Below are 26,620 nucleotides of genomic sequence, written 5' to 3'. Positions count from 1 at the left end.
TGAGGTGAGCTGCAAGGACAAGGCTTTCTTTCACCTTCCATGCCAGCAGAACCTGCAAGTGCTGATATCAAGGATGTTCAGGCTGCCACAGGAGATTGGAGTTGTTTCAGACTTAAAGGAGACTGTGGCTCATTCTTTCATGGACCCTGAACCTCCTCTCAGGCCAGCCACTGTCAAGGACAAGGATTCCCATCAGGTCAATGATCACTTTATATATAGTGCTAACCAAATTTAGTGTCAAATCTGCTGTGAAAATTTACAGCTTGTAATATTTACCTGACAGGCATCCAGCCCCTCCTGTCCAAATACAGAGTTCCTTAAATTAGACACAAAATGTGTCATGAGACTGCAGCCTAAATTACATATTTACAGCAGTGGAGCAGGTAAGTACATATTTACACAGCCAGTCCTGGGTTCTTACTTTAAAGAAGTCGACTGGCTTGTTCAGTGTGTTTTTTAAAGTGCTGATGGAATATTAAAGAGCTGGGAGGTTTGGAAGCTCTCTGGTCCAGGGGCTCTCTGTGTGTTTACAGCAAGTTCTGCTCAATGAGCCCAGCTTCCACCTGAAAACTGGAAGCAACATTTCTGGGATCTGTTTCTTGGATTCAGTCCTGAGGGGTTCTTGCAATTGAAAGAATAAGAGTACATGACAAAAAAGAGCAACTCCCTCTAATTTTTTTCAGAGATTTTTCCCTTCTTAACAAACATTATTGCTCCCAAACAACTACTTTTGTGTTTATGTAACAATTTCATAATGGGTCATTGTTAAATAGAACTTGGGTCCTTCTCTACGCAGAGACAATGTCACTGCAACTACAAAATTATGTCCATTATACCCTGTCAGGGCAGCTCTTCTCTGCACCAACAAGCTTAAGAGTTACATCACAGTTACATATTAAAAAATGTAATTCCATTCTGCAGCACTTCTTCAGTATTCCAAACTTACTCCTTTGTGACGTAAATTTCTCTCAAACAGCCTTTTGAACTTGTGTAAGTTTTAAATCATAAGAAAGCAAGTAAAAAGGAAAGAACTGAGAGACTGTCTCCATCAGAGTCTGCTCATAGCACAGACTAGGGTCAGGATGTGCTGGTACAATTTTGTTGCTTTCAGCTGCTCTTGGAGATAAGTGGTTCCTTTGAAATATGACTATGATGTATAAATTAGTAAGATGTTTCTGCAAGGAATGTGTCACTGTGGGGAAGTTTATCCGTTCTTTGTTCAGGTGAATGAGCAGGGCCTTACTCTGTTTCATGGTTAACTTGGTCATACTGGGATCAGTGGACGTGGTCCTCTATGCCCCTGTCCAGAGCTGGGTGATGCAGCCCTTGTTTCAGGTATTTGCTGTTTGATGAAATTCTTCATGGGAGCTGATGGGTGATAGCATTCCCACGAGGAAAGCCACACTGTCTAGAATAGAAGGACTAATTATTAATTATTTTGAAAAGCTATTAAATTAATTTTCCCCTGATGTGTTTCAACCCCACAAGGCACTGAGATTGTCATCACAGGGGTGTGGCAAGTGAAATCTGCTTGGCCTTATGGGAGGAACAAAAGAGTATCAATGGCATGGGTTTAAGATAGCGCCTTTGAAGAGCTGATCAGCTCAGTGCAACAAACAGTACAAAAATTAATAGAAGGCCTAGTTACTAATGAAAATTTGATGTTCTTTCACCAAGATGAAAAATAAATATTTAAATACACAACAGCTTTGTGAGGAATGTGTACCTCATGTAAGTACAATCAGAGAAAGCTTTGTCATGCTCCTATGAAAGAAGGACGAGTCTGAATCCCAGTCCCAAAGGAATCAGTACAGTGAGATGTAGAGGTTTGGAGGACAGGATTTGGTAGCCTTTGTGTCCTATCAGGCAGTACTGAAACTCAGACCAGTGAGGTTGTTTCACCAGTAAACTGACTTGGAGAGCTCATTTTAAGCACCTTCCAAGGAATATTTGTAACTCTGGAGGGAGGCCTCCTGACCATGGTAACAACCTCTTGTCAAGAGACTGCATCTCTTCTCCCCAGAATGCTGCCATTTAGTCCCTGTGACCACCCTCACTCCATGGAGCATCCAAAGCTCCCCACTACTGCAGCCCTTGCCAGGCACAATCAGTGTTCCTGACAGAGCCCCAGCCTTGATTGAGGAGCTCAGTCCAAAGGATCTGTTGTCTTGTTGTCGTGGGTTGTAAGATATGGTTTGGGGGTATTCTATTTCCCAACTGTCAGAGGTGGGGCAGTTACCTTCTGTTCACTGGGCAGTTTTCTTTATCTCTTCCACAACTCATCCTCCCTCCAGGAGATATCTTCTGTTCATGGGCCATTAATTATTAATTATTAATTGTACTTATTAATGGGCCAGTGAGTGTCCCTGCATGGCTGATAAAATTCCATCATCCCACTGGGAGGTGTCTGCCCAAGGGGAGGAGCCAAGCATTCCTACCTGGGTACAATCTGAGAGTTGGAACACCACAGCAGCCTTTGCCCACTGGATTCCCAGAGGAGCAGCTTTCTTCCCCACTGCATTCCCAGAGGAAACCAGGCCCATCTCCACCATCCCTGGGCCTTCAGAGGAAAACTCGACCCTTCTACAGGATCACTGCTCCAACGGAACCACAGCTGGCACTGCAGGAGGGCTGAGCCACCATGGAATGGGACTGCTGCCAACACCCTGACCAACAGGGTCTCAGGTCCTATTCTAACTCTGTCAGGGATTTTTTGTTTGTTTGTTTGTTTGTTTGTACTATTGCATTTGTATTTTTAATTTTCCTAGTAAAGAACTGTTATTCCTGCTCCCATATCTTTGCCTGAGAGCCCCTTAATGTCAAAATTATAATAATTCAAAGGGAGGGGGTTTACATTTTCCATTTCAAGAGAGGCTCCTGCCTTTCTTAGCAGACACCTGTCTGTTCAAACCAAAACACTTGTTTACACAGCTCATCCAGGCTGGCACTCATCTCCTTTGAGGCAAGAGATATACTGGCTTTGAGAGATCTACATCAATTCCAGCCACCATGCTGCCTCTTTAATGTCACCGACATTCAAACACAAGGCTGATCTCCTGCAATCAAGACTGTCTGGAACATTCTCATAACAGAGAGTTGTATCCAAACATCTATTTGCTCCACAAAAATTTGAAGAGCCTGGTGCTCTCTTGCTTTTGAGACACAAGTTACCACGAGACCCTGAGACTAAAATAAATTTCTCAAAACAAGCTTGGATAAGTCTGATACATCCTCAATTCAAGAGGTTTTATCACCAGGTCTATGTGTCAAATTGTCTCTTTTCTTTATAAGGTTATGCTACTTTCTTCATTAATAACTTCTCTTCCTGAAAAATGAACATATTACTGTAGAGCCTAGAATTTCTGTTGTACATTTTCATGATTTGGCTGAATTTTTTATTTGCTAATAAATGGATTTCTGAGTTATTGCAGACTTGCAATGATGAAATTTCACATTTTCTCACCTCTTTTCTGTGGCGGCTGTGAACATTTAATTCTTTCAGATTTATGTGTTCTTGAAGCACAGGCAAAATAACCTCTATGTCAGTGGGTTTATTGTGAATAAAAGTCGTTGTAATTTCTGAAGATTAGAGGGAGCTGGGAAATGTTGTGTTAGACACAACAAGGGTATTTATTTTTTAGCCTCTAGCACAGCATTCTTGTCACTGATTAAACAGCACTGTTTCCCTCAGCAAGAATTAGTGTCTCTAAGCTATGGGTGTAGGAATCTTTTATTTTTATCTGCCATTCCTACCTCCACTGACTTCTGCCAAATGCAGTGAAGAACTTGGGAACAATCATGTCCACTCTTATATCTGCCAATGGGCACAAGCCAGACATGCAGGCCCAGAACCTGGGATTGTGACCCATTCACAATGGACAGAAAGGAAATATAAATGAGATATCCTTGGTGCAGCTGTGTGTTTGCAGCATTGCTTTCAGCTATGGCTCAGGCAGTTCGGGGGGGTTTTGTCTGGAATAATTCAGGTCAGCTATATTTTGTAGGAAAAAAAAAAAAGAAGGGGAAAACCTTAATTATCAGAGGCATTCTGTCTAAAATTTTGTCGTGTGGAATATTTGAGACAAAGATACATTCAGGTTTTGTTTTGGGCTGACTGGTGTTTGGTTCCACCATCACTGAGCTCAGGCCTGGACTCATTCTGCCAGGAGTTCAGCTGAGCTGGGCTCACCACAAAGCTGGCTGGGCACCTGTGAGGAAGGCCTAAATTTGCAGGTGAAAACAGCTGATAAGTTAAACAGATCAAAGGAGATATTTTGGTGCTGGGTATCACTAATCCCATCTGACCTGTCTGGTGGAGCAGTTTAAGAAGCTCCTGTTTAAGAAGCTCTCTACCAGAGCACATTTCACCAGGTTACCTTGGGCTCCCCCTCTAGGTGTTCTGGTTGTATATTTAATTCTAAATGGCTCTGTAAAAACAGATCAGACTCATGGCTGGGGAGCTCTCAGACTTTGGAATTAATGTTTTCATACAAATTTCATAGGTGGTTCTTGTGCATCTCCGTAATTCCCTGTACATCAAGCCAGTCATTTTTTCTATATATGAGCTTTGCTTTTAAAAGTGCAGTAGATGATAAACATGAATGTTTCATTTGTTATAAATATTTGATAATTATGAATAATTGATGAGCAGATTTTAAAGCAAACTGATTAGAGCTGTGTGAAATTAAGGCTACCTTTGTATAATTTTCTAAGCTGTATTCTAGATATTATCTGGGCTCACAGATAATATTATCTGTGCTGTAGAGATGCAGGCATGATTGGTACTGTCACAAAAAATATCACCAGGTAGGAACAAACAGAAAAATACACTTTTAATAGCTATGTTGGCAATAAAATTAATATGGAGGACTTCCTTGTGTATACAACAATTTCTGTATCCACCAGTTTTCATTCCATTGTAATTCATTCTTTATGGATTATCTTAGAGATGTTTTTTTCAAGAGAATGTGTTTAATAGCACAGCACTAATAGCTTACTGTGATTCAGTGACTTTCACCTATTTTGCTTTCATTTTTTTTCTAATTGCCTTTGATCTCCCCGGGGCTTTGAAGCCCAAAAAAACCCATATAATGCTAATCCAATTACCAGGGTTCTTGCATCTCTGAAAGATTTCATCAAGGACGTTGCTTTCTGGTTCCTGCATTCAGCTGAGTGGCTGTCCCCAGATGATTTTGGGTGCCTCACAGAGCCATAGTCCCTTTGCCAATAGGTGCCACTGTTGCTCTGCACGTCTGAGTCGTCAATGTCCTTGAAAACTCAGCCTTGAAAACACAAATCTAAATCACAGCGACTAAAATGTTGCAGAGGTAAAACTCCCACCCAAACCATGGCCAGGGGCTTGCCCATGCCAAGACTATGGTGTATGCTTTATCTGTTCCTAAAAATAATTATAATATTGCTAATCTTGAGCAAAAATGAACTGCATTAAATTAATTCCAGATATATTGAATGTAAGCCTTTAACTTGCTGCAGGTTTATTGTTGAGCCTCAGACCAAGTGCAGCTGAGCTTTGCAGATCTCTGCTCTGGGCCAAATGTGATTTAAATGCCAAAGTTGCACATTGGAGCAATAAGAAATTGGACTTGTTACCAGCACTTCCTATATAGGAACAAAGTCTCAGGGTGGCCTATCCAGCAGTGGAAAGCCCTCTCAGAGTTATTTCTTCCAGGTTTGCAATCTGGTAATGCAAGGTCAGCTAAAGTAGTTTGCTTTGCAGCTTATCTGCCATTAAGTGCTTTTCCCATGTAAAGCCAAGGGTAATCAAGGTCTGCCTGCTTCCTGCATGGAGAGGAACCTTGCTTCACCTTGTCCTTGGACGTGCAGCTGTTTCCTACATTTCCTTTATTCTTAGATGTTTCAGACATACTATAGAATAACACAAGGTTCTTTTCTCCTCTTTCTTCAAAGAAACACATAGCAAGCTGTGTAAAAATAAAAACAGAGGGCAAAGCAATTGAGAGTTTTAAGTCCTTTCAAGTTCTGTCCCACTTGTTTTGTGTTTTGGCTTGGTTGTTTTTTATACTGCACCTATTTTTTGACTAAAAACTAAGAGATGAAAAATTTGTTTTGTAAACTTGTGATTTAATATCTTCAGAAATAGTCCTGGCCAGCTGCAGGTCAGGATGTAACCCAGCAACTTGTTCTAGCTGGTCTAAAGCTGTGTGCCTGTATAACCTAATTCTCACTCCTTCTGCACGGAGCAGCTCCCACAAGAAACAAGCTATATTAAGCAGTGCTTAAGATCACCCTAAGCAGTTTACACAGGGGCATCCCCAGCTTCTCTGGCTCTCACCAGTTGCCCAACAGTTTGCAGATATTCTGCCCCTCTTCAAAGTCCAGGATTCTACCAACACTTTGGGGAAGATATCCCTGGTTGGGAAGTCATGAGTTTTGGTTGGTTGTGTCAGCTGACAAGTAGCAAAAGCAGAAATTGTTGGCCTTTCACAGGAAATTGGGCAGACACTGGACATCACTCAACTTCTTTCTAGTGTGGTTTTTCATCAGGTCTTCAAGATGGCCGTAGAGAGTGGGTTGTTCTGAGACAAGATTAAATGTTAGAAATTATATCATTAAATCTTTGGTCCCGGTGTTTTTATTCTACAGTTGTCACAGGGAATGTACTATTTTGACAGCAGATTAAGGACAAAATGGATCTTTTTGTTTCAGGACATGTGTGTCCACTCTGGAAGAGGAAATCACTGTTAGACACTGACAGATGCAGTCCTGTAATCAATCATGAGTCCTGATTCTTCAGAGCCTCTCTGGTAGATATTTGAAAAGTTAGCACAGGTAACCTTTTACTTAAAAATTCAAAAAGATAATAATACTCCATGAATTCTCCTGCTAGTTGTATCCCACAGTTCTCCTTGTTTTCAACTGATATTGGATAGGGGAGAGAAATCTCTTCATTGACACTCTCCTTCACTGCTTCCTGTGGTGAATAAGGATTGTTGTATGAATAACACTTGCACTTTATTAATCCAAAAAATTAAGGTACTTTCTGGGTAAAAAAGTAGCCAAAAGTCACCACAAGATCCACTTCCAGAATTTAAATAGAAGGAGGTTCCTATCTCTAAATCTATATATTGACCAGTGCACCATGTTCCATTTCATTGAATTAACAATGCCAAGAACTACCAAGAATGGGGAAATCAGATTTCTGAGCAATCCAGGCCAACTTGCACTCCAGCTGCAGAAGGGAGGCAGCACAGGTTGTAGCTGTGTCCATTGCAGTTCTCAGCACACTCTGACACTAAATTTTGGCTTCTTGCTTCCTCGTGATGGATGAAAAGTGCTGCAGTGGCAGGCCCTGAAATGAGATGCACATGATGCTGTTGTGCGCAGCATTCAGATGGCTTAGTGTGGTTTTGAGTCAGTCAGCATTTTTGCCACTGATATCACAAACCTTTGTCAGTCTTTATGTTACTTATAATTTAATCCCTGAAAATAAAGGCATTTGCATTTCAAGTGAATTTCCACTTAACTTAAGCAACTGCATCTGTATGTCATGAGATCTGATCAGTCTGATTTCAACACTTGCATCACAGATTTGCAGACACATTTAAGAAGGCTGGAAATGAAAAGCTGATTGTCTTGTGCTGCTTAAGGGTTTTGTGCAGCAGCATTGCATATCCAGCCTTCCAGCTGCCTGTCTAAAGAGAATGACAACAATACTTGGGAGTGGAGAGGCACCTTGTTGGAAGGGACATTCTAGCAGATGATGCTTGTGGGAAAAGTATTGTAAAAGATCTGAGCCTTATTTAATTGCAGCTTGTTTATATGAATTGGAGGTGTGCTGATTAAAATAATCCAATTTTACCAGCAAGCTGCTATTAGAGCCCAGGGAATGCCCTGAAGACTCAATACCCAGTCCCAGGTGGGAGTAGTACACTGGTTTTCTTCATGTGCCCTGGTCACCCCCAAGGCACAGACTGGGAAACACCCAGGGAGTCCCAAGCAGCATGTGCTGGTTGCCTGCCTCAAGAAGGATTCCCACTGGAATCCAACCTACAGGGGAGCTCTGGGGCCTTTGAATGGCCAGAGAACTACAGTGCCTTCCTTTACACATACAGTTGTTTAAGGATATATAAAATAGGATTTAAGTATTAGTCACAGATCATCGCTGCCTGGAATGTACAGGCACCACAGCCCCACACTGGAATTTTCTGTTCTTTACCTCAAATTTCCCCATCGTGGTTCTCCTTGGTGTTTGGTCTGTGAGCTGGCAAGCAGATGAGGCTGTTCTGTGTGAGATGCTGCTGAATTTATAAATGTGAGAGATACACAACACTCAGAATTGCTGAGGCAGCCCAGTAATCACAGCAGCTCTGTCCCAGTGCTCCTTTCTTCATCTACACAAGTGCCTTTTTGGTAAGAAGTCTGTGTTCTTTGCCTCAGCTGGTAAAGTCAACTAGTAAAATCAGCCACTGTAAAATTTTGGATTGGTTCCGTAGTGTACATAAAAGATACTGTATTGCAGTTGAAAATTATCTGTGTTTTGGTTAATTTGGTTAACTATCTTCACCTGCCATGGGAACTAGCATCTGAAAAGGATGAATGAACCATTTACCCCTCTCTCTTTGTTCTATTTCTGCTGCAGCAGACTGCAACACAGTCTGGCATTTGGTTCCAGGAAAAAAAATCTAAAGGAAGCAATTTTAGCAGTCAGGAGGATCTGCTTGAACAGCTGTAATATTGAACCTAACTGGCATGTTTTGACAAAGTTAAAAGTCTAATGACAAAATTTTGCTGAGCTCTTAAGCAGGGCATGAAATCGATCAAACAGCTCTGCTAGAAAAGATGCTCGTGTTTCTACAAGCAAATGAGACCAATATCCAGATTATTAAAGACCCTCCAAGTCTTAATAAGTATTAAATTCTGGAAGGATTACTGAAGTCTGTCTTACATGATGTTGGTAAATATTATTGTCTATATTGATGTATAGTTGTGTTTAAGTGGTACAGCAGCCTCAAGTGACAGCCCTAAGTGCCATTTTTAATTGGCCAGTATTATATCCAGTGTGAACCCCTCAATGCAACCTGTGCTCGGGCATTGCTTCTTCCCTGGCTTAAGAAGAGGAAAGGCAGGTCATAAACAGAATGAATTAATACAGGCTGAGAAAGATGCTTATCCTTCTCCCTCCTATTATTCTTGTGAGCTGAGGCTGGACTCCAGCTGACAGCTATAGCCCTGTACTACCCCCACAGCACAGGTTCTGACCTGCTCTGTTCCTGCCCTCACCTTCCTGACCTTCCCCTTCTTTCTCTCCTGATCTTTCCTTTGTCCTCTTCTCCAGTCAGTTTCCAACTAGAACAATAGTAGAGTATTTGGGCCCAATTTTCCACCAATCCTGCCCATCTTTTTGTCATGCAATCATATTTGTTTGTGCCACCAGCACTCCTGTCCCTGGTTAATGGAACTGTCCTTCAAGTTATGTGGGCGAAACATTACCCAGTAGTCAAGTGCTAAAACTGGGGTAGAAAGGGGCTCCAGTCCTGCCTGTGTGCTGAGAAACACGGGTGATGTTGGCCATGGAACCATTTGTTTATTGTGCCCACAGTGACAGAGACCACACTTGACACAGCATTGTATTTCCTTATTGTCATCATATTTATTATTTTATTGTCAGTGGCTCATAACCCACTAACGCCAGCTGGGCGTTATTCTCACACCTGCTCACACACACCTGCTAACACACAGCTTCTCTTCACACAGATATATTTTATTTTAAACAACTGGAACAAACCAGGATGCCCATTCAAAGAATTGTTCTTTACTAGCAGAGCTAAAGATAAGGGCTTGCAGCATGGTACAAGCTTGTATAAGGTTTGCATATTCCATGTTCCAACTAACAGCTGGAATGAGGTTCTGATGAGCCTTATCACTGTTAATGGCAGCCCCTGCTTCACTATCCATAACCTGATATTAAATATCCTAAAAAAGATATTTTCCTAGGTTGAGGCATGAACAGACTCATGGAATCTACGATGTTTACTATAAGCTTTTTAAGAAGTTAACAACCCTGTCCAATCCCTTTTTCCCAGATGGAAATGAGAAGCCACAATAATCATATAGGCTTATGATTCCATGGAATCCATCTTCAAGGTGGTACCAGGTCACTCGCACCCCATTGTCCTCCAGCCTCTTCTTGTACAACAAGCCATCGTCCCGCAGCACATCGTACTCGCAGGTCAGGATGAAAGATTCTGGCAGCTGGTGAACAACAGAGTCTTCAGCCAGCAGTGGGCACAGGTTGGGTTCACAGAATCTTTTCACTGTCTCATAAACTTCAGCTATAAAATCAGTGGGCCTAAGTGGCTTCACACCTCTGACCTTAAATTCCTCAGGGATATTGTCTGGACTCACCCACTTCCTATACTTCAGCCTCATGTCTGGAGGAATATGAGAGCCCTCCAAGACTTCTTGCATGTGCAGTGCATCCCCATTGAGGTACAGCAAAGCAAAGAAAGCGGCACGTTCCCGGAATAGCAGAGGGACCCCACGATTTTGATGATAGGATGGTAAATTGAAGTCCAGTGCCTGAAGGCCTGGGTAGATGAGGATCTGAGCACGGAGTCTGGGGAGGTCTGACCTGCCTGCCAGGGTCTGGCTCACAGCAGCTGCCAGGTTGCCCCCAGCACTGTCCCCGCAGACAGTGACCCGGGCAGGATCCACGCCGTAGTGCTCCAGGTGCTGCAGGAAGTGCTGGGTGGCGTTCAGACAGTCTTCGTACGCAGCGGGGTATTTGTGCTCGGGGGCCAAACGGTACCTGGGACACAGAGACAGGAGGAAGGAAATGTCAGTAGTAGTAACCAGGAAATGGTCTCGTATGCTGTTCTTCAGCCCTGTCATTTTGGGGTGGCTTGGCTCTAGGTTAGGATCATCAGTGCCTCCAAACAGCTGCTCCTTCGTTTGGGATTGCAGATAAACTGTAATTGGTGAGTTCAGTCACAAGGACTCACTGAAGTAGGATTGTCTCTGATTAATGATCTGAACAAGGAATTGAACAGTTCTTAGTGATGGTGAAAACTCCCTCTGTACTTCTGACAAGATTATTTAATAATTTTGTGCCTCTGCTTCCCATGTGTAAAATGGGAGTATTTCAGTGTCATTATTCTCTTCTCCCATAGTTCCCAATTGCTTGGAGCATCTTATTACATGTCCATATATTCAGCACAAGGAAGACATTTTTCACCTAAGTTTTTAACTGGGTTTTATAGACTTACTTATTGTGCCAAATATTTCCATTTGTATCTTTTCGGGGTATCTCTGTGCATGAATAGTTAAGGGCTACGAAATATTCGTTATCACTATTTTTCTCTTTATGAACTTGACTGAATCCCATAGAAATTCCTGTGCCAAAAAGAACATCTCCAACACCAGCACAGCTCTGCTGTGGTCCCACAGCAACGATAATCTCCCAACTACAGAACTGGGTAGTGTTCACTTACTGCACAGACACAACTACTGAGTCACTCTCCCTGGAGAGGTAGCGACACACCTTTTCGTAGGTATCTGCAAAAGAAATATTGTTTTTAGTGCTTCACTACTGCTCTCTGCTTTGAGACAGCCTAAGAAATGTCTGTTCCAAAAAGGCTTCAAACTTCATCCCAAATCACATGCTGAGACCACATCTTATTTCAATCTTCTAAAAAGATAAGAATGTTCTTTCTACACTGCACAGTTCCTCCAGGAAGTATCTTACCAAGGCTTCCGAATACCCAGCCTCCTCCATGGAAGAAGAGGATGCCTCTCCTTGGCCCATCAGAGGTAGCTTTAGGCTGATAAACCCTCACAGGTACTTCATTAAACTGCAGATCCTGGATAAAGAGCTTTGGATCCAACCCTAGTTTCCGCCCCTGTCGCACGTATCGGCCAAAAGTGATCTGGCTGCAAAGCCCAGTCTTCTCCAAAATCCTTCCCTGTTAAAGGTAAAAGACATTAAGGCATCTTTAAAAGTCTGGAGTTAGCCAGGGTATAAAAACTCTGCATTGTATTTAGATCAAACTTATTTGGAGGAAATTTTAAAGAAATACAGAACTCTGATTTGGAAATGAAACAATTTTCCCAAGTTCCCACATCCTGCAGTCTGTAGAAAAATGTACTTGTACTACTCCAACCCAATGTCATTGTAACGTTACATCAGAAATTTTATAAAGATCAGCCAAAGTGGTTGTCTTGGAGTACATATTTTAATCATCAGCATTGTCCTGCACACATTTGTGGTCATTCTTGTTTCATTTATACTTGATAACAACAATGAAATACCATATGTAGGAACAGTTCTTCATTGCTGAAACTAATATTCATTAATTAGACCATAAAACTCAGTGAATTTGCAAATCTAAAATGTTGAGCTGTGTTGTGCAAGTTAGTTACTGCTTTTATTCGCACAGCAGAGCTACTAAGCAAAATGAAGTTCCTTCCTTTCCCAATGCTCTTGCAAGCCAGAATATAAATCTGATGTAATAAGTGAACAAACAAGAAGCTGGGAATCAAACAGTTACAATTCACTGGCTGAACAAGATCCCTCTTTTTAATGCCCAGTGAGTCTGTCTTGTCACCTGCTAGTGGGGTTCAGGATTGCTGGGCAGCTTTGTCAGTAAATTTAACTTAAGGAGGATGTAAATGGTTTAAGAATCCGTGTGGAGAAAAACGAAGTCTGTGTGATAGCAGGGGTGATGGTTGTGGCTAAAGAAATGACAAAACAGAAGATTTTAAGAAATTCAAAGACAGCAAGTAACAGAGGCAGAGCTGAGGAGGACTCTAACGCCGTTTATGCAACGCTGCCAAAAAGAGTCCAGGGATTAAGTAAAGCAGCCCTAACCGGATTGTGTGCCATAAATGTCAGCCGTGGCAGGAGCAGCGGAAGGGCTGCAGCTTTCCTTGGGCAAGGTGATTTCGCCTGAAGGTGCGGGAAGTTATCACGCAAAACACCAGCCCGGCTCCGAACTGGAGGCTGCCATCAGCCGGTCGCAATCTCCGCTAACACGCCCCAGGCACGTCCCTGAATCGGGAACGGGGTTTGCCCGCGACATGGGCAGTGTTCCCCGCAGCAGCCCGGCCGGAGGGTGCCCGGGGCAGCATCCTCGACCGGGGGATGCTCGGGGCAGTGTTTGGGCCGGTGGTGCCCGGGGCAGCATCCTCGACCGGGGGATGCTCGGGGCAGTGTTTGGGCCGGCGGCGCCCGGGGCAGCATCCTCGACCGGGGGATGCTCGGGGCAGTGTTTGGGCCGGTGGTGCCCGGGGCAGCATCCTCGACCGGGGGATGCTCGGGGCAGTGTTTGGGCCGGTGGCGCCCGGGGCAGCATCCTCGACCGGGGGATGCTCGGGGCAGTGTTTGGGCCGGTGGCGCCCGGGGCAGCATCCTCGACCGGGGGATGCTCGGGGCAGTGTTTGGGCCGGTGGCGCCCGGGGCAGCATCCTCGACCGCGGTGTCCGGATCGCGGGTGCCCTTGCAGCGTCCGGATCGGGGGACACCCCGGGGCAGAACCCGATCGTGGGGGCTCCCCGCATCCCCGCCCCATGATGCGGCACCGCCAGCATCCCACGGGGACAGCGGGGACACGCGGATCCTGCCCCCGGCTCCCCGTGTTTGTGCCACCGCTGCCCCCCTCCCAGCCCGCGGGTCTCCCCGAACGCCCCCTCGCCCCTGCACCGCCACTCACCAGCGCGGCGGTGCCGAGCAGCACGGTCAGCACCAGGCGCAGCTTGGCCGGCTGGTTCACCCCGGGCGGGATGTCGTAGCCGGGCAGGCCGAGCAGCACCGCGGCCGCCGCCAGCGCCGCCAGGGGCAGGAGCAGCAGCAGCAGCGCGGGCAGCAGCGCCATGGCCCGGCCGCGGCCCTGCGGGGCTCCCCCGGCAGCGCTCGGCAGAGCCGCGGCCCCGTCACGGGCCGAGTGCGGCCGCTCCGCAAAGCCGGCGCAGGGGTCATGGTGCGGGCGGCCGGGGGGAGCCGCGCGGAGCGGCCGAAGGCGCCGGCCGGGTAATCTCGGTTCAAGGAGGCCCGGCGTGACCTGCGCGCGGTACCGGGGAACGGACGGGCCCGGCGCCGCCTCCCGCCGGCACGGCCCCCGCGCCCGCTGCCCGCAGCCCCGCGGTTCTCTGCCGGCGGGAGGTGAGAGCGAGGGCTGGCTGCCCGAGCTCAGGGAAGGGCTGCCCTTGCGCAGGGGAATCTAAGGGAAGTCAGCATTTGTTTTTGTAAATAGTTCTGTTTTTCTCAGCCCTGTAGGATTTTTCTCCCCCTTTTTTTCCTGAGGATCTCCTTAGGACGAGGAGCAATGGGCATATACTAAAACGCAAGTTTCACCTCAACACGAGGAAGAACTTTACATTGAGGGTGACGGAGCACTGGGACAGTGCCCACGGAGGGTGTGGAGTTTCTCTCTCTGGAGACATCCAAAGCACACCTGGATGTGTTCCTGCTTCACCTGCTCCAGGTGACCCTGCCTTGGTGGGGGATTGCACTGGATGATCTCCAGAGATCATTCCCAACCGTAGCAAGTCTGTGATTTTCATGTCCTCAGTCTGGCCGTTCTGAGTGTGCTCACTGCTGTTCTTCCTTGCTTTCATCAGCAGGGTGTAATGAAGCATCATGTCAGGAAAAACAATGTCTCATCCTGTAAATAAAACTCAAGCCATGGAGAAACCACCAATTGACAGATTCTAGCACAGAATCACAGCACAGATTCTGCAAAAGTTAATACTGGGGACACCCTTTGGAAGAACATGAAAACATTTTCCTTCATATTTTCTCTTTAAGCTGTAGCTTTCTGTACACACAGACCAAGAGCCCAGTTCACTGATCCTTCCTGCCTTTCTAAAACCTGATGTCAGCATTTCATCTCAACACTATATCCTACCCTCTGTGGGCATAATGGAGACTTTCCAAAATTAAGGACTTTGTAGAGCTACAAATATTTCAAAATCAGAGCAGCCCTTACTTGCCTCTAGCTAGGTGTGCCCCATCAACTCTGGCCTTGCACTGCTACTTTTGCAGCCAGGGAATATTTGCTCAATCTCCCCACTGAGATTTTGATCTCTGCCTATTTGTCCAGAGTTATCCCTCCAGCTCACTATCTACCTAGCTTATACTTTTTAGCGAAATTAAGTCATGCTTTGGAGCTTATCAAATAGACATCACAAATAAACTGGCTGTAGAAAACAACATTTAATCCAAATATTCCACATAGATTATTTGTATAGAAGTAAATAATTCAGTAATTAAAGACAAGGAATCAGTCAGATGCCACAGCAAAAAAAAACCACAGCACACAGAAAAATTGTACTGTCAAAAGATTGAACTGTTAGAAGTCTCACAAGGAAAAGATCTGTGTTAATTTGAAGCTCATGGATATTAGAAATAGTATTTTACACATCAAAAGGTGTCACATTCTTGCAGAGCAGCACTACCTGAAGTGTGAGAGACTAAGCAGAGTCATCAGTGGGAGAAGCATAATGAGGGAGAATTCTTTCTACAGGCCTTTTATAAATTCAACAACCCTGTCCAATCCCCTTTTCCCAGATGGAAATGACAAACCACAATAATCGAATAGGTTTATGATTCCATGGAATCCATCTTCAAGGTGGTACCAGGTCACTCGAACCCCATTGTCCTCCAGCCTCTTCTTGTACAACAAGCCATCGTCCCGCAGCACGTCGTACTCACAGGTCAGCATGAAAGATTCTGGCAGCTGCTGGATAATTGTGTCTTCAGCCAACAGCGGGCACAGGGTGGGCTCACGGATTCTTTTCACTTTCTCAAAAACTCCAGGCTTGAATTCACAGGGCTTGTGTGGCTTGTAGCCTCTGACCTTAAATTCCTCAGGGATGTTGTCTGGATTCACCCACTTCCTATACTTCAGCCTCATGTCTGGAGGAATATGAGAGCCCTCCAAAACCTCTTCCAGATTTGATGTGTCCCCTTGTACGTACTGCAAAGAGTAGAAAACAGCGCGTTCCCGGAATAGCAGAGGGACTCCCTGATTTTGTTGGTAGGATGGTAAATTGAAGTCCAGTGCCTGAAGGCCTGGGTAGATGAGGATCTGAGCACGGAGTCTGGGGAGGTCTGACCTGCCTGCCAGGGTCTGGCTCACAGCAGCTGCCAGGTTGCCCCCAGCACTGTCCCCGCAGACAGTGACCCGGGCAGGATCCACGCCGTAGTGCTCCAGGTGCTGCAGGAAGTGCTGGGTGGCGTTCAGACAGTCTTCGTACGCAGCGGGGTATTTGTGCTCGGGGGCCAAACGGTACCTGGGACAGGGAGACAGCAAAAGTAACAGCAGGAAATGTCATAAGTGTAAATACAGAATTTCTACAGCATCCTGGCGCTCCTTGTGTTGGAGTAATTTTTCCCTCAGAAAGAAACCCCATGACAGTATTTTTATCTACTAAGCAGGTATTTGTCCAATGAGTCATCACAGAGAAGTGATAGCCATAGGATGGGGCTGGAAGAACATAGCATAGATGGGATATTCCAAGACCAGCCCTGATCACAAATTAAGTGATGTAACTTAATTTTTCTCTTCTAGCATAGACTGCATCTGTTTTGTGGATTAAGTAATTTAATCAATCTGCACCTCACTGTTACTTAGGATATTTCATTTTTATAATTATTTTTTTCTTTATTTAAATTACTGGGGCAATTTTATTTTTCAGTATTACTAGTATTAATAGTACTAATTATTAGTATTATTACTTACTAGCATTTGATTCTCACTTGAAGTTCACAAGAAAGCTCCTTGAAGTTCACAAGGTAATTACTCCTATTTAAACAGATCAGTGAATTTGTCACCTTCCAAGTTGGTTTTTTAGTAATTTCTCAACACATTTGAACTCTCTACTGGAAAGCATTCCTTGGTTTTGTGTGGTGCCAGCATAGCTCTATGCTGGGACACACATGGACCTTACTGTGGGCTGTGTCTGCACTATTAGCTGAGGGAGCAGGGAGAGAAATAAAAAACAAACAGCCCCCTTGAAATTCTGTCTGGACACCCGGGACCCTGGGAAAATCATAGCAAATGCTGAGTTGGAAGGGACCCATGAGGATCATGGTGTCCAGATCCTGAAGAGGAGCATTCCCACCAGCTGCGCATCCTTGCAGTGCTGAGAGGCAACAAGAGGCAAAAGGGCTTCTCTGGGGCCGCTGGCCATAACTCACCCCACGGACACCACCAGCGAGCCGCTTTCCTTGGCAATGTACTGGCAGATACTTTCATGGGAATCTGGAAAACACTGAAGGATGTTTTACTGCCCACAAATGATCCGGCTCCCCTCTCCCCCTGCCCGCCACCTCCCTTCGCAGTGCTGGCTGGGAAAGCCCAGCCCAAGTTCAGCCTTCCAGCGGCTGCAGATTAGCTAACTTTTCTAATTCATTTTAAATTAATCGTTCTAATTAACCATAACCAGTATATTAATTATTAGCAGTGTGCTAGTCTTCAATCACTTTTAGGCAGCATGTAGCTAACTTACTTTACACAGACTTGATTGGGAAGATCAATGAAACTTTTAAAAGATTTCCCAAATGAAGCCTGATATGCTTCAAAGAACAAGGCCTGGGAGAGGTGTGTATTGTTGAAATTGGATACAAGGAAGGCAGAATTTATGAACTACAAGGACATTTTCCAGAAGTGAGAATATAAAGAAGCAGCTAACAAAAGACTCAGTATGTATGTTGGGAAGTCCCTACCAGAGGAAAAATATAGTAAAAACAGTAAAGAGGATAGAATACCAATTTATGAAAGGGAATTCATGAGCATTAACTGCTTTGTTTGCTAAAAGTATATAAACAGGTGAAAAAGTTTTGTATCAGTGTCTGTGTGGAGGCCGGAATTCTGTCGGCCACATACGCACGGTGGCTAGCGCGGCGAGGACAGTGCCGGAGCGCTGTGGCGGCAGGCTGCACCAGGCCGCACCAGGCCGTACCGGGCCACGCCTGGCCGCGCCGAGCCGTGCCGTACAGCGCCGTACTGGGCCACATCGGGCCGGGGCGTGCCGTGCCATACCGGGCCGCGCCGGGCCGCACCGAGCCATGCCGTACCGGGCCGTACCGGGCCGCACCAGGCCGGGTCGTGCCATGCCGTACCGGGCCGCACCGGGCCGCACCGAGCCGTGCCGTACAGGGCCGTACCGGGCCGCACCGGGCTGGGCCGTGCCATGCCATACCGGGCCACACCGGGCTGCACCGGGCCATACCGAGGCTGCAGCAGATCCAGCCGCCGCCGTGGAACAGCAGCACGGCGGCGTGCGGGCCCGCGGCCGGCGCGCGTGGACGGTACAGCCGCACAGGCACGCGCCCAAGCCGCGCGTCCTCCTGCCGCACCCCCGGCGCCGGGCCCAGCCTCCGCCCGGAGAACACGAGGCGCCTCAAGGCCAGGCTGCTGCACAGCTCCATCTTCTCAAAAATCCTGCCCTGTTGGGAGAGGGAGGACAGCTGGGGTGAGCTGAGGGGAGGCGGCACACGGACAAGCCCTGAGGGGGCACCCGGTGAGGGGGAGCCAGGAGAAGGGAGAGGCGTGTGAGGAGCAGCTGGTGAGAGGCACCAGGAGAAGGGCAGTTGGCAAGCAGCACCTGGTGAGGGGCAAATGGTAAGGGGTAGCTGGTGAGGGGGCACCTGGAGAAGAGCAGCTGTTGAGGGACACTCATTGAAGGGGTGCCTGGAGAAGGGCAATTGGTGAAGTAGCTCTTGGGGAGTGAAGGGCAATTGGTGAAGGGCAGTTGGTGAAGGGGCTCCTGGGGAGTGAAGGGCAATTGGTGAAGGGGCTCCTGGGGAGTGAAGGGCAGTTGGTGAAGGGATTCCTGGAGAATGAAGAGCAATTGGTGAAGGGGCTCCTGGTGAAGGGCAGTTGGTGAAGGAATTCCTGGAGAATGAAGGGCAATTGGTGAAGGGGCTCCCGGAGAATGAAGGGCAATTGGTGAAGGGGCTCCTGGTGAGGAGCAATTGGTGAAGGGGCTCCCGGAGAATGAAGGGTAATTGGTGAAGGGGCTCCTGGAGAGTAAGGGTAATTGGTCACAGGGCTCCTGGTGAGGGAGGCCTTGCCAGCACTCCCAAGTGACTCTCATCCCGCTAAGGTTTCTCGGGTTTCTGTTTTTGTCTTCTTAAAAAGCATCCAGTCTCCCGTTACTGGTACTTCCATTACCCAGCCTCCCATGTTACTGGAGGGCCCCAAGAATGACCTAAAAACATCATGTGTGTTTAGCTAAAGTGGAAATCAAAGCAATCTCACTTTTTTATAAATATTTAATTGTAAATTTAATTAGGGAAGCTCAGCTGATAAAGCTTGGGCTCTAATGGTTGACTTAATCCTTATGTAATAGGGAAAATCTGACTGAAGTCTAACAGAAATTATTTTCCAAAAGCTGTCCTCTCAAGTCAGCCCCTAGAAGAGAAAAGCCATAATTTAAGCCTTGATGGAGCTGGCAGAATTCTGGTATTTACACGTAGAAAAAAATTAACATCTAACAACATTTCTCACAGAAGTTGCAGCAGAGTTACTCACCAGAGTAGATGTAACAATCAAAACAGCAACAATAAGTCGAAGTTTTCTGGGATTGCTCACTCCAGGAGGGATGCTGCAATTGGCATACTCAGTTTGAATTGTTCTTATGATTGCTGATATTAATGAAGCAACAAAAATCACCAGCATTATCACTGGCAGTAGATAAAAAAATGCCATTTCAGGTATCCAGAGGTGATGTGTCTTCACACCTATCTATGAATTGGCTTTTTCAGGTAACAGCAAGGCCTGGAGCAGTCCCAGTTGCAAGAGATCTCTCAGGTGTTGCTCACTTTTAAGTCCATGGAAATGTTGTGCAATGTGCCAGCAGTTATCACATTGGAGAAGAGTCAATGTGTTTAATTTCCTGTTTATGGTAATTGTGGGATTGATAAAGGGTCTGGTATTGAATACGGAATTCTTGGATTGTGGATGATAACAGTGAGTGCTCAGAGACTGAAGTTGAGTCCTGGATGAAGTTCTAGTCTATGACAGAGAGCCAGCAAATGTGGAGATTAAATTATCTCTTGCAGCTGATCTGCAGCCAGGACATTCGACATTCGCTTCCTGCATTGCAGGCATGCTTTACATAGTTTGGAATACCTCCCTTTAACAGGGACATTTAGAAAAGAAAATGGGAAGAAGGGAGGGGTGGGGGGCAAAAGGTAAGTAACAGGCTCTGCAAAAGTAAATGCATCAGTCCTACTTTGGTAGATTATTTGGGGCTTGAAGCAACCTTGGCTAGACCAGGTGTCCTTGCCCATGGCAGGGCTTTGGAATGAGATGAGCTGGTTCCTTCCAACCCAAACCATTTTGTGATTCTAGGATTCCATTCAAGCACAAGTTTTTCAGCATACACATATGTTTGATAAACATAAGAAAACACTTAAAGCATTTTCCCATTGTAATTTAAACAAAGCTGTCAATGGAGTATTTCTGTTGGGAACATTTGCAGTTCTAAAAGTCAAGTTCACTAATGTGACTTCACTTTTTGAGTATAAAATACTAACCAACAGACATCTTCAAATTTGGAATCTTAAACTCAGGTGCTACGTGTAGCAGAGAGTACAGGCTGTGCATTATAGCACTGTAGTGACAGTGTCTTTCTCCTTTGCCAAAACACACACTTCTAGGAAGAATGAAATCATCGACTGTAATTGAATAAAACAGATCAGACCAGATGTTGGCTTAAAGTTTTACTGCATCTTTTGCATATATGTACGGAGAGAGCAGCACTTGTACTGGACAAGGGTCATCCAAACAGATGATTAAAATAGGCAGACTGTGCATGGACTACTTCAAACAGCACTAAAAGAAACTACTCTTGAAATGTCTTTTATGGTGATCACACTGGCATAAATGCTTATTAACAAATTGTCCTATCTGAAGTTCTTATATGGAATTTAGAAGCATAAAAGACCACAGAAATTTGGCAGTTCTTACAGAAAAACAGAAAAATGTTGCTATAAGCTTCTTAGAAAATTCACAATATTGTCAAGGCCCCTTTTTCCAGCTGGAAATGACAACCAGTCACTATTAAATGAGTTTATGATTCCATGGAATCCATCTTCAAGGTGGTACCAGGTCACTCGCACCCCATTGTCCTCCAGCCTCTTCTTGTACAACAAGCCATCATCCCGCAGCACGTCGTACTCGCAGGTCAGGATGAAAGATTCTGGCAGCTGCTGGATAATTGTGTCTTCAGCCAACAGTGGACACAGCGTGGGCTCACAGAATCTCTTTACTGTCTCAAAAACTTCAGTTGTGCTGTCAAGTAGCACACGTGGTTTGTAGCCTCTGACCTTAAATTCCTCAGGGATGTTGTCTGGACTCACCCACCTTTTATACTTTAATTTAATATCTATAGGAATATGGGAACCTTCCAAGACCTCTTCCAGTTTTGTTGCATTTCCATTTAGGTACTGCAACATGTAGAAAGCGGCACGTTCCCGGAATAGCAGAGGGACTCCCTGATTTTGTTGGTAGGATGGTAAATTGAAGTCCAGTGCCTGAAGGCCTGGGTAGATGAGGATCTGAGCACGGAGTCTGGGGAGGTCTGACCTGCCTGCCAGGGTCTGGCTCACAGCAGCTGCCAGGTTGCCCCCAGCACTGTCCCCGCAGACAGTGACCCGGGCAGGATCCACGCCGTAGTGCTCCAGGTGCTGCAGGAAGTGCTGGGTGGCGTTCAGACAGTCTTCGTACGCAGCGGGGTATTTGTGCTCGGGGGCCAAACGGTACCTGGGACACGGAGACAGCAAAAGTAACAGCAGGAAATGTCATAAGTGTAAATACAGAATTTCTACAGCATCCTGGCGCTCCTTGTGTTGGAGTAATTTTTCCCTCAAAAAAAACCCCCATGACAGTATTTTTATCTACTAAGCAGGTATTTGTCCAATGAGTCATCACAGAGAAGTGATAGCCATAGGATGGGGCTGGAAGAACATAGCATAGATGGGATATTCCAAGACCAGCCCTGATCACAAATTAAGTGATGTAACTTAATTTTTCTCTTCTAGCATAGACTGCATCTGTTTTGTGGATTAAGTAATTTAATCAATCTGTACCTCACTGTTACTTAGGATATTTCATTTTTATAATTATTTTTTCTTTATTTAAATAACTGGGGCAGTTTTATTTTTCAGTATTACTAGTATTAATAGTACCAAACAGTACCTGGGACACAGAGAAAAGTGTAAGCAAAGCAAATACAAGTTTTAAATGTATTGCTAAAGTCCTGGTTCCTGCAATCAGGAATGCCCTGATTCCTGCTGAGTTTCCATTGTCTCCATAGGATTACCATCAATAAGATTAGGTGGTGCAGATTATTTTGTTATGATATAATCTGTTTATGATATTTCTTAGGTCTTAAACAACACAGGAGTACTCAGCTGCCAACTAAATGTAGGTTTTATTGACAATAATTTAGTTACTTTCTGCTTCAGTTTTTCATGGGTTGGACACAAATGACTTCTGGTTTATATCTTTGTTATGTAAAGTTACTTTACATATCCTTGTAATCCGAACCATTATGCCAGTATTTTGATAATGCATTAGCTTGTCATTCACACTGTGTTTCTCTAAGCATCAAGCAGGCTTTCCTTGTATAAGCGTTAAGGACATCATATAGCTTACTATCTGTTTACAATCAGTTTTATGTTTGGAATTTGAAAATATTCATTCAAAACTTCATTATCCAACTAGATATCCCAAAGTGTAATTTGTGATGTAATCAGACAGTGAAAACAGCCCAAATGAGTCTTCAGTGTCTCCAAGCAACAGCAAATGAAGTAGTAAATCACATACTTGAGAAGCCCCACAGAGACATTTCTCTGAGGAAGATTGTTGCTATGACTGAGGGGACAGGAGGTTATATTTACACTATAGGAAATAATCTCTCAAAATCAGCATGAGCAAAGACTCACCCCACAGATACAACCACAGATTCACTTTCTCTGGCAATAAAGCGGCACAGCTCTTCGTGGGTCTCTGAAAGAGATTTGGTGGCATTTAGGTTTAGGTTGTGGTGCATTTTCTCTCCAGAGAAGAGATGTTATCTATTGGAGAAATCAAAGAAGGAAATGTTCTCTACTTTTCCCTGCTGCTTCCTACAAAGGTTCTCAGTTCTTTTGTACCTCCTCATCTTCCTATTTCAGTATTTTTTCCCCTTTTATCATTGTCCTGTAAGAAAAATCTCCTGACCCATAGCAGATGCCTTCTTCTGGCAGCAAGAACTATGAGACTGAACCTGTGGTTATATTCAAAGTTTGAAACTGCTGCAGATCAAGAAACAACCAACTTTACTATTTATGAAGTATGTATTTCTTTAACTGAAATATTTCTGGTAGATATCTTACCAATGCTTCCAAATACCCATCCTCCTCCATGAAAAAACATAACTCCTCTCCTTTGGCTGGCAGATGGAGCCTTAGGCTGGTAAATCCTTACAGGCACTTTCTCAAACCACAGATCTTTGATGAAGAGCTTTGGGTCCACCCCCGGAGTCTTTCTTCCTTGCATGTACCTCACAAAGCTCACCTGAGTGCAGATGCCAATGTTTTGCAAAATCTTTCCCTGTTCAAAGGCAAAGAAAACAGAGAGCTCACTCAAGAGACCCTGTATTTTCCAAAGGAAAGGAACTGCGTGGACAGTAAACTCATGGTGCCTAAGTCATGTAATTTTAGGGCAGTAATAAACTAAGAGATTACTTGTACAGGTATAGGAGAAAACTGAACAAGTAACAGCAGCATCAGGAGGGGTTATGAGAGAGTTACATGTACGAAGGACAGAACCCCAAACAATACAACATTAACAGACTATTGAGATAGATTCCTCTGCTTCCTCAGCAGGTCCTTTACCTAACATTGAATGAAGACATTTTGCATTGTATTGATTTCAATTTTTTAGAAAAACTAGTCTTTGTGTCTCCAGTTGTATGATAAAATGATTTTTTCTTTTGTATTTGCTATTTTCCAAGCAGGAATGGAACAATACCAAGGATATTTTAACTTTTATATTCAACTTGTTTGTTTTCTTTCACCCTGTGTTGCTTACATTGTAGCATACAATGCTGGTTTAATGGTGGGCAGTGGATTGATGATTAAAAGAGAACTGGCTTTTCCAGCTGCTTGAGTGATGTTATCTCTTTCAAATTACAACTTCTGTGCAGCCAAAGCATGAGAATATATACCTAGAATTCTTTACTGTGGTTGACCATAATCTACAATATTTCTAACAGAGAATTTTTTTCTCTTTGTTTTCATTTTTTAATTTTAAATAGCTTGTATCTCTTTAATTAAATTAATTTAGTAAATATATGCACAACCTCTCTTACCTCCTGTCTAATGCCATGTCTCATCAGAGCATCTCTACACCTATCATTACATAGAAATACCTGTGATTCAGTGAGCTCCTCTGTCAGCAGAGCTCACCAGATGTTGAGTGCTGCTCTTGGAGACTGATTACCTTCCCACACTTTTCCAAGCTGCTTCACCTGGAGAAGTTGGGCTGGTCAGAGCCCCTCATTCCCATCAGACAGTCCTGCTTAGTTGCTGCAAGAGTTATATAAATGTGCTTTGGGCAGAAGAATTCCTTCAGCCCCTCTTGGGCAACGTTACATAATTTTGTCACTTGTGTGACAGAAACTTTTCCTTCCCAAGGCCAATTCTGAAATGTTCAGCTTCTCACTTCATATTCAAAATAAATACAGAATTCTCATCCCCATGCCCATGAAAAGCTTGAAAGCACGAGCCAGAGACATCTGGTATAATCTGAACCAAGAATGGAAATATAAAAGATCCTACATGGATAAACATTATAAATCAAATCATTGCTAGGTCAGCTCAAGTCAGGGCAGAAGCACAGTCAGACTTTCACACACTTGTGGTAAGGCAGCATTTAGGTACCGCCTAAGATAGAGCTGAGCAGGTCTGGATTAGAGCAGTGCAATGTCAGAAGCCTGGCAAAAGTTTCTTTAGCAACACTCAGCTCAATAAAACATGCAGCATGACAGCAGTGCCCTGCTCTGCTCTCCGGAACATAATTCCATGCAGGCTTCTAGCACAGTAGTAAGTTTAAAATCTACAGGTTCGCTGTTCTTCCCCCCAAAATCACACCAGGTTCACTTACCACCACAGCTGTGCATATTAAAATTATATGAATGATTCGGAGCTTTGCAGGCTGATTCACTCCAGGAGGAATTTCTGAGTTGGAAAAATCAAAATTAATTGCCCCTATGACCAACAATATAAATGCAGCAAGAAAACCACCTAAGAATAGCACCAGCACTGTGAGTACAACTGCCATTTTGCTGAACTGCAGTGATCTGACATGTCTTTGATTTGACTTTCCAATATATATTTGCCTTGTTACTTCCTGATTCTTTGTTAATCTTCCTCTTCTTTGTTTGCTCCAGTAAAAACCTTTCTCCTCCCCTTCACAAATACATTAGCAGGTATCTTTCCCTCTCCCACTTTCTTTTCCCCCCATTGCTGTTATCTCACAAAAGATAAGTTGGTCAAAGTCGTTGATTTGTTAGTAGACCTATGCTAGCAGCATTTTGGAATTTTTGCAGGAAACCAGTGCTTCACTGGGAGAAGAGTTACGAATGAACTGCATTAGCTGGAGGTGGAAAATGGGCAGTGGGCATTTGTGTGTTTTGAGTTTGTGGCACTACAAAACACCCATCTGAAGAGTTTCCTCAGGAGTGGGGGCCTGCATGTGATGATTGTCACTCAAAAGGGCCAAAGGGATTGTCACCAGTGCTCTTTAGAAAGGCGCACTTAGAAAATTCTGTCATTACACAAATCTCAGTTCTTTTTTGTATTTGTGTTTTCTTCTAACAGAAGAACATGCTTCAAAAAGCCATAGGAGGCTGACTTTAGATTCATAATTAGGTGACCCTGTTGCAGGTAACTTTGAGTAACTCTTGGTGCAACAAACACAGCTGAGAATGACTTAAGATAAGTCATTATCTTATGACTTAAGTGATTAAAGAGTTCTGAATCAAACTGCTTTATCTTGTTCTTGCTGAGGAGTAGGACTGTGCTAATGTAGGGAAGGTGTACTTTAAATGATGCAAATGAATTGTGAATCTAAGTCTGCAACTCTTCAAACTACTAGGATGTCAGAACATTTAAATTGCAAATTCACAGGGAAAGAAAAGAGATAAAAAACCTAACCTTATTAGGTAGCAATGGAGGGGGGGTTGAGTTTTTTTGTTTGGTGTTTGTTGTTGTTGTTGTTGTAAAGTCAAATTATAAGTATTGGGGGTAAGTACCTTGTCATTTTAGTTACAAAACTTTATAAAAAATTAATATTTTTTCTCTAGTGAGAAGTTGAGTGTTTTTAATAGGGCACACAGTCATCATAAAATATTCTGAAGTAGAAAGAAATCTTGTTTCAAAAATCAGCAAAAGCCCAGATTTGAAAAAAGATAGTCCATCCAGTGGTGTTTGTGGACTTACAGTTTGTATTGTGTTTTCACAGTTGTGTGGTTGAATCCAGTTGTTTGGTGGGTTAATTACTGACCACAGCACAGATGTGACCAGGTAAAAGCAGCAGGACTGTGGTCTCTGCCTGCCTGTGTTGTGTTGTTCCTTTCACCATGGGAG

At 44.4% G+C, this 26,620-nt stretch overlaps 4 protein-coding genes across 4 annotated transcripts; all 4 read right to left on the bottom strand.

Annotated features, from left to right (window-relative positions):
- Positions 1-6,277: 6,277 nt before the first annotated feature.
- Positions 6,278-9,397, bottom strand: CFAP107 (cilia and flagella associated protein 107). Its single transcript, XM_068212781.1, is given in 9 exon segments — positions 6,278-6,339; positions 6,342-6,398; positions 6,401-6,493; positions 7,159-7,203; positions 7,206-7,235; positions 7,238-7,312; positions 7,315-7,330; positions 7,888-7,952; positions 9,262-9,397. Coding segments are annotated over 9 exon segments (579 nt in total).
- A 343-nt stretch (positions 9,398-9,740) lies between these two features.
- On the bottom strand, positions 9,741-14,114 carry LOC137461743 (arylacetamide deacetylase-like 4). The gene is made up of 4 exons (XM_068171444.1): positions 13,689-14,114; positions 11,726-11,942; positions 11,472-11,535; positions 9,741-10,789 (listed from the first exon to the last, which is right to left on the bottom strand). The coding sequence occupies exons 1-4, from the start codon at positions 13,848-13,850 to the stop codon at positions 10,015-10,017; spliced, it is 1,218 nt and encodes a 405-aa protein (XP_068027545.1). The 5' UTR covers positions 13,851-14,114; the 3' UTR covers positions 9,741-10,014.
- A 1,221-nt stretch (positions 14,115-15,335) lies between these two features.
- On the bottom strand, positions 15,336-18,424 carry LOC137461744 (arylacetamide deacetylase-like 4). Its single transcript, XM_068171445.1, has 3 exons — positions 18,211-18,424; positions 17,177-17,240; positions 15,336-16,269 (listed from the first exon to the last, which is right to left on the bottom strand). The coding sequence occupies exons 1-3, from the start codon at positions 18,407-18,409 to the stop codon at positions 15,495-15,497; spliced, it is 1,038 nt and encodes a 345-aa protein (XP_068027546.1). The 5' UTR covers positions 18,410-18,424; the 3' UTR covers positions 15,336-15,494.
- Positions 18,425-20,726: 2,302 nt separating this feature from the next.
- Positions 20,727-25,364, bottom strand: LOC137461747 (arylacetamide deacetylase-like 4). Its single transcript, XM_068171448.1, has 4 exons — positions 25,137-25,364; positions 23,366-23,582; positions 22,934-22,997; positions 20,727-21,749 (listed from the first exon to the last, which is right to left on the bottom strand). Exons 1-4 carry the CDS (start codon positions 25,311-25,313, stop codon positions 20,975-20,977), a joined length of 1,233 nt encoding a protein of 410 aa, XP_068027549.1. The 5' UTR covers positions 25,314-25,364; the 3' UTR covers positions 20,727-20,974.
- Positions 25,365-26,620: the final 1,256 nt, after the last annotated feature.

The sequence above is a fragment of the Anomalospiza imberbis genome, chromosome 23 (assembly GCF_031753505.1).
Source record: "Anomalospiza imberbis isolate Cuckoo-Finch-1a 21T00152 chromosome 23, ASM3175350v1, whole genome shotgun sequence".
Classification (NCBI taxonomy): Eukaryota; Metazoa; Chordata; class Aves; order Passeriformes; family Viduidae; genus Anomalospiza; species Anomalospiza imberbis.
Note: the sequence above shows the minus strand (reverse complement) of the source record. Positions and strands in the feature narration are given on the sequence as shown.

What these genes read in the sequence shown, in the direction of transcription:
- LOC137461747 (XM_068171448.1), bottom strand. Translation starts at nt 25,313, where the DNA reads ATGGCAGTTGTACTCACAGTGCTGGTGCTATTCTTAGGTGGTTTTCTT. An exon ending in ATGGGTATTTGGAAGCATTG is followed by an intron (nt 22,998 to 23,365) that starts GTAAGATATCTA and finishes AATCTCTTTCAG; the next exon opens with AGACCCACGAAGAGCTGTGC. An exon ending in TCTGTGGTTGTATCTGTGGG is followed by an intron (nt 21,750 to 22,933) that starts GTGAGTCTTTGC and finishes TCCGTGTCCCAG; the next exon opens with GTACCGTTTGGCCCCCGAGC.
- LOC137461744 (XM_068171445.1), bottom strand. Translation starts at nt 18,409, where the DNA reads ATGGAGCTGTGCAGCAGCCTGGCCTTGAGGCGCCTCGTGTTCTCCGGG. An exon ending in CTGGATCTGCTGCAGCCTCG is followed by an intron (nt 17,241 to 18,210) that starts GTATGGCCCGGT and finishes AGTGTTTTCCAG; the next exon opens with ATTCCCATGAAAGTATCTGC. An exon ending in TCGCTGGTGGTGTCCGTGGG is followed by an intron (nt 16,270 to 17,176) that starts GTGAGTTATGGC and finishes TCCCTGTCCCAG; the next exon opens with GTACCGTTTGGCCCCCGAGC.
- LOC137461743 (XM_068171444.1), bottom strand. Translation starts at nt 13,850, where the DNA reads ATGGCGCTGCTGCCCGCGCTGCTGCTGCTGCTCCTGCCCCTGGCGGCG. An exon ending in CTGGGTATTCGGAAGCCTTG is followed by an intron (nt 11,536 to 11,725) that starts GTAAGATACTTC and finishes TTTCTTTTGCAG; the next exon opens with ATACCTACGAAAAGGTGTGT. An exon ending in TCAGTAGTTGTGTCTGTGCA is followed by an intron (nt 10,790 to 11,471) that starts GTAAGTGAACAC and finishes TCTGTGTCCCAG; the next exon opens with GTACCGTTTGGCCCCCGAGC.